Source organism: Cucumis sativus, chromosome 4, assembly GCF_000004075.3.
Source record: "Cucumis sativus cultivar 9930 chromosome 4, Cucumber_9930_V3, whole genome shotgun sequence".
In the NCBI taxonomy this organism is placed as follows: domain Eukaryota; kingdom Viridiplantae; phylum Streptophyta; class Magnoliopsida; order Cucurbitales; family Cucurbitaceae; genus Cucumis; species Cucumis sativus.
The window spans coordinates 10,907,419-10,920,256 of record NC_026658.2 but is presented as its reverse complement, the minus strand read 5'-3'; the positions used below and the strand labels follow the sequence as shown (position 1 = coordinate 10,920,256).

The 12,838-nt window shown below is 39.9% G+C and overlaps 1 protein-coding gene and 1 long non-coding RNA gene across 3 annotated transcripts; both read left to right on the top strand.

Moving 5' to 3' along the window:
• Positions 1–849: 849 nt before the first annotated feature.
• Positions 850–12,824, top strand: LOC101218804 (pheophytinase, chloroplastic). 2 transcript variants are annotated; one of them, XM_011655222.2, is made up of 8 exons: positions 850–1,387; positions 1,480–1,615; positions 10,122–10,330; positions 10,929–11,073; positions 11,145–11,217; positions 11,581–11,727; positions 11,812–11,937; positions 12,044–12,824. In XM_011655222.2, exons 2-8 carry the CDS (start codon positions 1,554–1,556, stop codon positions 12,119–12,121), a joined length of 840 nt encoding a protein of 279 aa, XP_011653524.1. In that variant the 5' UTR covers positions 850–1,387; positions 1,480–1,553; the 3' UTR covers positions 12,122–12,824. The 2 variants fall into 2 exon arrangements, with proteins under 2 accessions (XP_011653524.1, XP_004149647.1); XM_004149599.3 differs by having other exon boundaries at positions 859–1,387; positions 1,480–1,572.
• On the top strand, positions 1,622–10,121 carry LOC116403451. The gene is made up of 2 exons (XR_004216201.1): positions 1,622–4,701; positions 9,704–10,121. It is a non-coding gene; the product is annotated as an uncharacterized LOC116403451 (long non-coding RNA).
• Positions 12,825–12,838: the final 14 nt, after the last annotated feature.

Genomic DNA, 12,838 nt, shown 5'->3' with positions numbered 1-12,838 from the left:
TTACTTCCTAATTAATGTTTTACCAAATGGATTTTTCTTTTCTTTCTTTCTCTTTTTCTTTTTTTTTCTTTAACTATAAATCTATTATTATCCTATTCTTTTTATCATTTCTATAGCCCATAAGTATTTTCTTACTTAAATTACATCTTATTCCTCTACTTTCTTTTTTTTCTTTTTTGTCTAAAATATCGCTTCAAAAACTCAATTTGAGAATTTAGGAATTCTAGATAGCAATGATGCTTTTTATCTACCTTTATTGATTGACGCTAAGATTTATGGTAAATACAACATCTTTTTACTTTCATACAAATGTTTTTTACGTTTTACCAATACTTTTTTTTATTCACTATAATTTTGAATTCATTCTTTACAAGCATGGCCATGACAGTGGTGTGCATACTTTACCATAACAATTACTTTTCTAAAAATACAAATTCCAAACTAGATTCAACCCAATTGAATACACCATGCATTTATAGTCTTTAATGCTTACACTACCTTACAAGAAATTGGTAATAAAAATGTAACCAGTTTTACATTAGCGAGTGGCGAGCAACAAAAGAATCCTAACACGTGCATTATTTAGTCAAAATAGTAATTTGACATGGACGTATGTCAAAGGTCAAATTTCGTATTAAAAATGTAATTTATACACAATTTTTTTTGAATAATTGTATAGAGACAATTAAAATTAACCCCAAGTTACAAACCCAATAACTTTTGGTCTTCATCTTGTTTCATCGTTTTGTGAAACTACCACTTTAACCCAAATGCTTCATTCTTCCTTTTGGTAAGTTCATCGTTTCATCGAGGTACGTTCACTAGATTGGGTTGGGGCAAGTGGGGCATAATATCAGGCTGGAGGGTACTCAGGAGCGGAGTGCGTTTATGCGACGTATGCAACATGTTAGCATATGTGGAATCGCTATTTCCCCCCATTTCGAATGGTGTAATCATTTGTTGAAGAAACGCGGGAGGCACGTGTGGGAGTGGGGATGAGAGTTGGGTGGTTGACAAAGGAGCAACTCGACGTCTTCACAACCATCATTCTTCACCATGGATCATACTCAAATGCCCGAAGGCTTCCTCTATGATCCACCTCCATTTCTCTTCCTCCTCAACATCTCTGTAGAATCATGGTCATGCCCACCATCTGTTCTTTCACACTACCCTTTTCCAAACTCCCTCTGCCCTTCTCCTCCACCAAGCTAACCACCGGGACAACACCATCTTCTCTCACTTCCACCCATCCCTTTTCTCTCAGTCTCAGATCCCCTGCATTTTCCCCGATTAAGCCAAATGCCACCGTCTCATCTTCTCAATTCGGTGATCAAGGTCTGCAGATCTCGTCGGACAGTATCTGCTCCCAACTCCCACTTCGAAGCTGGTAGGTACCCCATTTTTCGTCTCTCTTTCATCTAACCAATCGATGATAAATACTAAAATATTAATTGATTGCCCACTTTTCCTGTCTTGCAGCATTTGGAAGTGGAGGGGTTACTCTATTCGCTACCAATGTTCGGGAGACGATGGCCCTGCATTGATACTCATTCATGGTTTTGGAGCAAACAGGTCTACACCATTCAATTTTTGCTTCTCATACCACTAACTATAGGTTAGGTATTACCCATGCGAATTGCTGATATTAGAAAATGTCGTTTTATACGTATTCAGTTATTCCTTCCTCATCGCGCATGTTTTAACAGTCCTGGATGAGAGAAACCCAAACGTTAGTCTCAACGAGGAAAATTATTAAACCGTAGATAGAACTTGCATAAGGTTCTTTATGAACATGATTTTATTATACTGATTGGGACACTGCTGACTTGCTCCACGTCCATCTGCCTAACTTTTGCGAGGTGAAAAAGTAAATGGTAACTGGGAAGAACTGAGAAATATGCATGTGAATGTTTGAGAAAATACTATCCTCACCTTTTTGAGTGGGTTTCACGAAGTAGGCTCATATGACCTTCTAAAACCACCCTTGGAAATTCTTACTTTTCCTCGTTCCTTAAGGGTCTTTTTGATGCGCTGAGTTGAATTCTGAAGGAACTCATATGTTTGACGTGTGGAGCTTATATATATGTGGAGTTGCTTGGAGTGCAAAGTTATTTTGTCCACCAAGTTTGTGTTTTAGGTGCTGAGTTGAGTTATGAAGTGCAGGGTATTTGGTGCAGTCTTTTTACTCAAACAATTTGCTTTTCTAGTGATTATATTTTTTTTGTAGAAATAGTCTTATTCAATAATTCTCCTTTTTTTTTTAATATGGATTGCGTTTTATTTTTTTAATATACATATATTGTTGGGAGTTTTGAAAAACAAAGTTAGGGTTTACTTTTGGATCATGCATTTTATTTTTTGTTCGCTTAATTTTTTGTTTAACTCTTAATTTGTGCACGTATTTTCCCAAAATTTTAACACTCGACTAAGATTTCAACTTAAAACTTTCTTTTCACTTTAGTTTACAATTTTTTATATGTAAGCATTGGATTTGAGATAGACAAGAGCTTCATACAAACAACAAAGTCACAATATACTTTCACATTAGTGATTAGTGTAATGTATGAGTGTGCACAAAAAAAGTGAATCATTAAGGGATTCACGGCTTTTTATGATATCTTATGCCAAATTATATGTTAGGTTTTATTATGCATGCATGTTAGTGTTGGAAATGCGATCAACGTTTCACATTGGCTAGATAAGGGGATGATCATAAATATGTAAGAGAAAACAATTATCATTGATAGTATGAGACATTTTAGACGAAACCAAGGGTAAAGCCAGGAGAGTTCACGTTCAACGTAAATAATATTATACAATTGTAGAGATATATGGTGGTTTGTTATCCTTAACAAGTGATATTAGTTGGGCATCATGTCATGACTTAGCCATGTAAAATCATCAAGTATCGAACAAAGAAATGGAAAGCCTTAGAAGATGCAATTGTCACGCCCCGTCCCACACGCGTCGTTAACTTGTCGTGCCCGTGCGGAACAAAATGCGACTTAAAAACTTTGAACCTTAAACAAATACAATGCAAACTTAACAGTAAAAGCAAAACCGCAACAACTTTAGTAATGCAACCAGCCATAACTAATATTAACTTTAAGTCAAGAGTTTCTACAACAGTACAAGATACAAGTTCTTAATACAAAAGCTTAACAAAGAAATTCTAAATGCCTTCATAGCCTTCAACCTTCAAGCCCAGCTTGCTCACCTTCAAACCCAACAGCCTCACCAATTGGGGAAGGGGAAACTTAAAATGTAAATCGATGACTTAGTGAGTGATACTTTTGAAAACTTTTTTTGGTAAATACAATCAATAAAACATTTTCATTTTAACATAGGCTCAACGCCTCATTTCATACAAATCATAAACCATTGCACAACATTTTACTCAAGAAACTTATTACTTTCAACATATGAAATTCATAGCATAAACTTAATTTTAACAATCATCTATAACCCGTTCTTGGCATGAAACATATGGACATACACCATACATCAAAAGACTTCCTCCTCTTAACATCGGTTACAGTCCTAACTGTATCATTCTCCTCATGGACACAAAGATTTGCACCTTCCTGATGTACAAAGAACATAGGCTTGTCAGCCACTACATCAGAGTACCACCATGTGCACATAACTGGCTAAAGAGGGTAGCATGGAACATAGGGCATTGACTCCTGGAAAACATATTTGAAAACTTGAATTAAACATAACCTTTCTTTCAAATCACAAAATCATAAATATGTTTTTTACATAACATACAATGCAATCACCTAAAACATGTACTTTTCTTGAAACATAACATTAAATCTTCCTTCATAATACATGCTGATAAACATGTATAAAACGACAGCATGCTTTCTACTATGCTGCAAAGTAACATGATTCAATTCTAAGGAAAGAACCTTGGAAAACTTCTCTTCTTCTTTGAAAAATCACTCACAGTCCTTGAAGTTCATTCGTCGTGTAAACTCTTCCTTCCTTCAGCAGCTGAATACCTTAACTAAACTTTCTGAGAATTCTAAAAGATATAAATAACTTATGAATCTTCACCTCTAATCTTCCCTTTTTATAAAACCCTCGACTTAACCACTTTGAGATACCTAATTTCATAATACCTATTCACCTTTCACCTCTTAATTCTGAGCTTTCACCTCGTACTTGCCAAAATTTAAGTCTTTTCATGTCTTAACACTTGGAATACAATTCACTGATCACTTAATTTTTTAATGATCTCAGCCGGAATTGGCTTGAGATCACCATGAGAACCCCAGGAAAACATTTCCTGTCTCCAGTCTCAGTTGAAAACAGCCAGACACAGCCCTGAGATCTGTTAGACCACCCATCATACACCAGTATAGTAGGAGAAAGAACAGGAAAGAGAAAAAGGACGAGGAGTTGGTTATGTAACCAACTGCAGGTGGGGACCACAAGGAAATGGAGTGTCGACGCACGATCCCCTAAGGGGGACCATAGTAGGGGAGTGAGGGAGCAAATATAAATAGAGACGAGAAGGAAGGGAGAGGGCAGAGAATTTTGGTTGTAAAGAATCCTACTGTTATTCCTTGAGAGATAGGAAGGCAGCGGAGGGAGAGAGGAGTCTTCGACGGAGAGCATTTTATTTTCTTCTGTATTTTTCATTAGCAGCAATATTTCCTATATTGCATCCTTTTTCCATTGCAAACTGGGAAGGTCGGGTTCCATCAATTTGGTATCAGAGCACCCATCGATCCAAAAAGAAAGGGAAACCATGGTTCAAACCAGAAGCGAAGAGAGAAGAGATACGCACGAACAAGAACTCAACAAAATTCCGGCGATGGAAGAAAAACTTACCGTAATGTCACAGAACATGGAAAACTTGCAGGCTCAAGTGGAGAAAACTCACCAGATGGTGATGATCTTCATGGAAACAATGGCCAAGGAACGGGTATTAGCAAGCGGAAAGGGTCTCGACTCGTCAGTACAAGAAACATGGACGGGAAAAACGGTGGAGGGAGAAAGTTCGGCAAATAGAGAAACAAAAAAAGGGACGGCAGAAAAGAAGGAAGACGGCGAAGAGGATGGCAATGATTGAAACAAATTCAAAAAAGTAGAAATGCCGGTATTCGATGGAGATGACCCCGACTCGTGGCTGTTCCGCGCAGAGAGGTACTTTCAAATACACAAACTAACGGATTCTGAAAAACTGACGGTCGCCACTATCAGCTTTGAAGGACCCGCACTCAACTGGTACCGATCACAGGAGGAGAGAGACAAGTTCACCTGCTGGTTAAACTTAAAGGAGCGATTATTGATCCGATTCCGATCATCCCGCGAAGGTTCCTTGTATGGCCGGTTCTTGCGTATCCAACAGAAGTCAAGCGTAGAGGAGTATAGGAATCTCTTCGATAAATGGGTGGCCCCATTATCGGATATTCCGGAGAAGATCGTGGAAGAAACATTCATGGGAGGGTTGTTACCGTGGATTAAGGTAGAAACGGAATTCTGCAATCCCGTGGGATTAGCCGAGATGATGAGATACGCGCAAATGGTAGAACAACGGGAGATCCTGAGGAGGGAAGCAAACTTACCAGGATATTCTGGAACGAAATTCTCGAGTAGCAGCTATCCTACAACCAAAACATACGGTGGGGTAAAGGAACAAGGGAATAAAGAGAACACAGTCTTCCCAATCAGAACGATTACACTGAGAGCTTCGCCGGCGAAGGAGGTTAGGAAAGAAGGACCCTCGAGACGACTATCGGACGCGGAATTCCAGGCCAAGAGAGAGAAGGGACTCTGTTTTAAATGTGATGAGAAGTATTACTCCGGGCACAAGTGCAAGGCAAGGGAGATTCGCGAGTTACGAATGTTTGTGGTCAGGGCTGACGATGTAGAAGAAGAAATCATTGAGGAAGATGAATACAATTTAGAAGACTTGAAGGCCATGGAGTTGCAGCACGAACCGGGAGAAGTAGTCGAGTTATGTATCAACTCAGTAGTGGGATTGACAAATCCGGGAACCATGAAGATAAGAGGCACAATCCAAAGCATGGAAGTTGTCGTGCTGGTCGACTGTGGAGCAACCCACAACTTCATATCTGATCGGCTAGTCAAGACGTTGAAGATAACCACAAAAGACACTGCCAATTATGGAGTAATACTGGGGTCCGGAACAGCCATCAAAGGCAAGGGAGTGTGTGAAAAAGTGGAGCTGAACCTCAGTGGGTGGACAGTAGTAGAAAATTTCCTACCACTGGAACTCGGAGGAGTAGATTTGATCTTGGGAATGCAATGGTTACATTCCTTGGGAGTGACAGAAATGGATTGGAGGAACCTAACCATGTCCTTTTTTCATAACAGTAAAAAGGTGGTGCTAAAAGGAGATCCGAGTTTAACAAAAACTCAAGTGAGTCTAAAAAAACCTCACTAAATCATGGGTAGAAACGGACACGGGATATCTGATTGAGTGCAGAACACTAGAGGCAGGCCAAATAAAAACTGAAGAAAACGAAACCGAACTGGAAAGCATCTTGACAGTTCTAACACAGTATGAGGACGTCTTCGAGGAGCCTAAGGAACTACCCCCAGCAGAAATATCGAACACCAGATACACATTAGGGGAGGAGCAGACCCGGTGAATGTCCGGCCTTATCGGTACGCATTCCAACAGAAAGAAGAATTGGAAAAACTGGTGGACGAAATGATGGCATCAGGAATTATACGCCCTAGCACAAGCCCCTACTCCAGCCCTGTTCTCCTGGTCAAGAAAAAAGATGGAAGCTGGCGATTCTGCGTGGATTATCGGGCGCTCAACAACATAACTGTTCCAGATAAGTTTCCCATCCCTGTTGTGGAAGAACTGTTTGATGAGTTACACGGTGCCAGTCTCTTTTCCAAAATAGACCTGAAAGCCGGTTATCATCAACTGAGAATGTGTAGTCGAGATATAGAGAAAACGGCCTTCAGAACTCATGAGGGACATTACGAGTTCTTAGTGATGCCGTTTGGACTCACCAACGCACCAGCAACCTTCCAATCACTAATGAATTCTATCTTCCGGTCCTACCTGAGGAAATTTGTCTTGGTTTTCTTTGACGATATACTAGTTTATAGCAGGAACTTAGAGGAACACTGCCAATACATGGAACTGGTGCTGGAAGTTTTAAGGGAGCATAAGTTGTTTGCCAACCGGAAGAAATGCTGCTTCGCGAGTGCAAAGGTAGAATACTTGGGACATGTATTATCGGGAAGAGGAGTAGAAGTTGACCCTGAGAAAATTCGGGCAGTCAAGCAATGGCCAGTACCAACAAACGTTCGTGAGGTTAGAGGATTCTTGGGACTGACCGGTTATTACCGACGTTTTGTACATCATTATGGATCCATGGCAGCACCCCTAACGCAGCTGCTCAAGCTCGGCGCATTCAAATGGGATGAAGAAACACAGGAGGCGTTTGAGAAGCTTAAAAGAGCCATGATGACTGTACCCATATTAGCTCTACCCGACTTCAGTGTGCCCTTCGAAGTAGAGACAGATGCGTCGGGCTATGGAATTGGGGCGGTACTAATGCAGAATAAAAGACCAATAGCGTTTTATAGCCACACATTGGCACTGCGCGACCGAGCCAAACCAGTATACGAGAGGGAATTAATGGCAGTGGTAATGGCAGTTCAACGCTGGCGATCCTATTTACTTGGGAGGACGTTTATAGTTAAAACCGACCAGAGATCACTGAAATTCTTACTGGAGCAGAGAGTCATCCAACCGCAATATCAGAAATGGATTGCAAAGCTGCTGGGGTACTCTTTCGAGGTGATGTACAAACCGGGGTTGGAAAACAAGGCAGCAGATAGCCTCTCACGAATACCTCCAATTGCACATCTTAACCAACTAACCGCTCACACTCTGGTCGACATCAAAGTAATCCGGGAAGAGGTTGACAAAGATGAATATCTGAAGAATATTATAGACAGAATTCAGAAGGAGGAAGAGGTAAAGAACTACACTCTGCAACAAGGCATACTGAAATACAAAGGAAGGTTAGTAATCGCAAAGAATTCCTCATTAAGATCAGCTATTCTGCATACCTATCATGATTCAGTCCTAGGGGGTCATTCAGGATTCCTGAGAACATATAAACGGATAACAGGAGAGTTGTTTTGGGTAGGAATGAAGGCAGAAGTACGCAAGTACTGCGAAGAATGCATGACATGCCAGCGGAATAAAACCTTAGCATTATCTCCAGCAGGATTATTGACTCCTCTCGAGGTACCAAAGAGAGTTTGGGAGGATATAACCATGGATTTCATCGAAGGATTGCCTAAATCAATGGGGTTTAATGTCATATTCGTAGTGGTGGACCGCTTCAGCAAATATGCGCACTTCCTCAGCCTTAAACATCCCTTTGACGCCAAGATGGTAGCTGAACTATTCGTGAAAGAAGTGGTAAGACTACACGGGTTTCCACAGTCAATCGTATCGGATAGGGACAAGATCTTTCTGAGTCACTTTTGGAAAGAACTCTTTAGATTAGCTGGTACCAAGTTAAACCGAAGCACCGCCTACCATCCTCAGACAGACGGGCAGACAGAGGTGGTCAACAGGTCAGTTGAAATCTATCTAAGATGCTTTTGCGGGGAAAGACCGAAGGATTGGGTGAAATGGTTATCCTGGGCTGAGTATTGGTATAATACAACATTCCAAAAATCGTTGGGGGTGACACCATTCCAAGCTGTGTACGGGAGAACCCCACCAGCCCTGCTATATTACGGAGAACGGGAAACTTCCAACTCAACCTTGGATGAGCAACTGAAGGAAAGAGATGTAGCATTGGGAGCTTTGAAGGAACACCTACGCATAGCTCAGGACAAGATGAAAAGTTATGCTGACAGGAAAAGGAGACATGTCGAATTCGAAGAAGGAGATCAAGTGTTCCTAAAAATTCGACCCTACAGACAAGTGTCCTTACGGAAAAAAAGGAATGAGAAGCTATCACCGAAGTATTTCGGGCCATATAAGATAGTAAAGCGAATTGGTCAGGTGGCATATCGGCTGGAACTACCAGCGGCAGCAACAATCCACCCTGTGTTCCATGTGTCACAATTGAAAAAAGCCTTTGGAGAAAGTGCGAATAACGAGGAGTTGTTGCCATTTCTGACTGCCAACCACGAGTGGAAAGCCGTGCCACAGGAGACTCACGGTTATAGAAAAAACGAAGCAGGAGGATGGGAGGTTTTAATAAGTTGGGAAGGCCTACCGCATCATGAAGCCACCTGGGAAGGCTATGACGACTTTCAGCAATCCTTCCCCGATTTCCACCTTGAGGACAAGGTGAAACTGGACCGGGAAGGTACTGTTAGACCACCCATCATACACCAGTATAGTAGGAGAAAGAACAGGAAAGAGAAAAAGGACGAGGAGTTGGTTATGTAACCAACTGCAGGTGGGGACCACAAGGAAATGGAGTGTCGACGCACGATCCCCTAAGGGGGACCATAGTAGGGGAGTGAGGGAGCAAATATAAATAGAGACGAGAAGGAAGGGAGAGGGCAGAGAATTTTGGTTGTGAAGAATCCTACTGTTATTCCTTGAGAGATAGGAAGGCAGCGGAGGGAGAGAGGAGTCTTCGACGGAGAGCATTTTATTTTCTTCTGTATTTTTCATTAGCAGCAATATTTCCTATATTGCATCCTTTTTCCATTGCAAACTGGGAAGGTCGGGTTCCATCAAGATCCTTCACATTCCTTCTTTAATCATCAATCTCGGCCGGTTAACAAAAACGAGGTCACAGGATTGTTTTTGTCAAACCAGTCTGAAGCAGCATGGTTGTCTGCTTTCTCTTGGTGTTTCCACCCCATCAATTTTGAAGCTTCCAGTGTGCAATTTTCCAGTTAGGCTTCTTGTTGGATTTTTTTTTGTCTGCTTTGTCATTAATTTCTCTTGAATTCTTGGGGTTTAGAAGTTTTTGATCAGCTTGTTTGTATTTTTCGTTTATGTTCGTTCTTTTCTCTCTTAGTATAGTTCTCTTGTATCTTGAGCATTAATCTTTTTTAATTTTTATCTTTAATACATAGCCTTGTATCCGTTTAAAAAAGACGAAGTTTAGTGCTTGATGATTTGTCTTCCTGTTCAGTGACCATTGGAGGAAAAATATACCTGTCCTTGCGCAATCACATAGAGTTTACGCCATTGATCTTATTGGTTATGGATACTCGGACAAGCCAAATCCAGATCTAGTTGGAGAAGGCTTTTATACGTTTGAGACATGGGCTTCCCAGCTGAATGATTTTTGTGTTGACGTGGTTCAGGATAATGCATTTTTTATTTGCAATTCTATAGGAGGTGACGATCTCTCTTTTGAAGTAAAATCATTACTTTATCTTTGACACACATCCCTATTTTGTTATGGTCTTAGGGTACATTTCATAAAATCAAGTTTGGGCTTTATAGATTATGTATATTCATGTAACCAGTTTTTCATGCATCATTAATTGCTCTACAACAAATTGGTTTTTATCCAGGCTAATGGTAGTTTTAAGTGGATAGACTCTTCAATACTAAAACGGTTCCCTGTTTCACGTCTATATTCAATTGCCAAGACGTGATTTTTTATTGAAAAGGAAACAAGCTTTTTCATTGGCGAATGAATTCCAATACATGATAAAAGCAATTTCATGTCCACACAGGACAATCTCTGATGAATGAATTCCAATATATGATAAAAGCACTCTCATGTCCATACAGGACAATTTCATTAAAAAAAACTTATGTAATTAATCACACAACTAGTGTAAAAAACTCTGGGCAATGTTTGTGTACGTAATCCTTTTCTTTATCCAATATCCTTCTCTTTCTTTCTTACTGTGAGGGATATTTTTATTCTATTACTTCATCAGTTACCAGCATCTATCTTAAAATTGTTGGATGTATGTTATTGTAGGAGTAGTTGGTCTGCAGGCAGCAATTATGAAACCGCAGATCTGTAAAGGCATTGTTCTTCTAAACATATCTTTACGCATGCTTCATATTAAGAAGCAGCCTTGGTATGGGAAGCCATTCATCAGATCCTTTCAGAATTTGCTGAGGTAAAAGACATCCCATAGATCATTTATTGAATTTAGTCTGAAGTTGTCATCCAAGGTCTCGACTGTTGCAGAAATACTGCTCTAGGAAAATATTTTTTTAGAGCTGTTGCAACCCCGGAGTCTGTGAAGAATATTCTTTGCCAGGTATTCATTTTTTATTTGCTCGACAGAGACCGCTTTTGTCGTGTTTTCTTTTTATTTAAAGGATGCAAAACAATAATACGAAAAAAATTACAATGGATTTTTGGAGGTTTAATAAATTCATTTGAAAAATTAACAAAGTTATTAATAGTCTTGGCTCGTAGAATTTTTTTGGAGTTAACATATGGACCCTTGTTAGCATTTAGATTCAACCTTGTTAGAATTTCGTTTGATGAGGATTCTCTATATATAGATAGGGTTTTGTTTTTCTTAGGTTTATTCTTGACAATAAGCCGAGTGTCTGATGATGCATTATGTCGTGGTTCAAATATATTAACTGCCTTTTTCTTTTCACATTTCCTGCAGTGTTACCATGACACCTCTCAAGTTACAGATGAACTAGTGCAAATTATCCTGAACCCCGGATTACAGCCGGGTGCTGCTGATATCTTTCTGGAGTTTATTTGTTACTCAGGCGGGCCCCTTCCTGAAGAACTTTTGCCTAGGGTCAAGGTTGCCTTCCTCTAATGTTGGTGTTCTTTGGAACTACCATATTCTGTAACCTATTGTTGCTTTTCTCATATTTCTTGTCTTCAGTGTCCTGTATTGATAGCATGGGGTGACAAAGATCCATGGGAGCCAATCGAGCTTGGAAGAAATTATGCAAGTTTCGATTCTGTGGAAGAGTTTGTTGTCCTTCCCAATGTTGGGCACTGCCCTCAGGTCAGATAAAAACCTGTTATATGGCGAAGTCAGTTTGATTTAGTTACTGCTCAATTAGTTTCTCCAAAAACTTGCTGACTTTTGTTTGTTGGTGGCATTAATGAAGGATGAGGCACCTCATCTAGTGAACCCGCTGGTCGAGTCATTTGTGTCGGGCCATGCTACAAGAAGTGCACACACATAATCTTTTAGGACCCAGGATTCCACTTATAGGTTTTAATCATCTTGAAATTCCTACTGAATGCCATCTACGATTTAGGGCTCCTCAGAAGTGCAACTTGCCACGCATAGCAATTCTGCGCCTGGATCTCAGATGTGAAGTTGACATTCGATCAAACCTACACCATTGCAAGAATCTTGCTTAATGCTTCTTCCTCCCCACCCCACAAACAACACATCATGTACTTTCTGAAGTTTATGTAACAACGTTTTCCGTTGAACCAATATAGCATTCTCGTTGATCCAACGAAAGGTTACGTAGTTCAATATCTCACATCACATTGAAGTACTGGAGTATGCTCATCCTTCAGGAAATGGATCACCTTTCAGATGAGAATCTGCTTCAACTCACTACTCTGACCTCTATCTTCCCATAATTTCTAGTACATTTTCCCCCTTAAACACATGCCTTTCTGTCACATTTCCCATTTGATTTGACATTACGCTTTGCTGTTTTCTTTCATTTCAATTTTTAGCAATACTCATTTTATTATATACATACATATGTATATAATGAAAATGATCACTATCACCAATAGTTGTAATTTTAAAAAAAGACCGCATATGGTGAGTAACATAATTTCTAGTATTACATCAATACATACTAGTATTTGTAATTTGATACATTATTTGATGATATATTATTGTAATTTATGGATTCTATACAATTCTTAAGTATTTT

Coding starts and splice junctions, on each gene's coding strand:
- LOC101218804 (XM_004149599.3), top strand. CDS start 1,137: ATGGTCATGCCCACCATCTGTTCTTTCACACTACCCTTTTCCAAACTC. Junction 1,388..1,479: donor CAACTCCCACTTCGAAGCTG/GTAGGTACCCCA, acceptor CCTGTCTTGCAG/CATTTGGAAGTGGAGGGGTT. Junction 11,938..12,043: donor ATGTTGGGCACTGCCCTCAG/GTCAGATAAAAA, acceptor GCATTAATGAAG/GATGAGGCACCTCATCTAGT.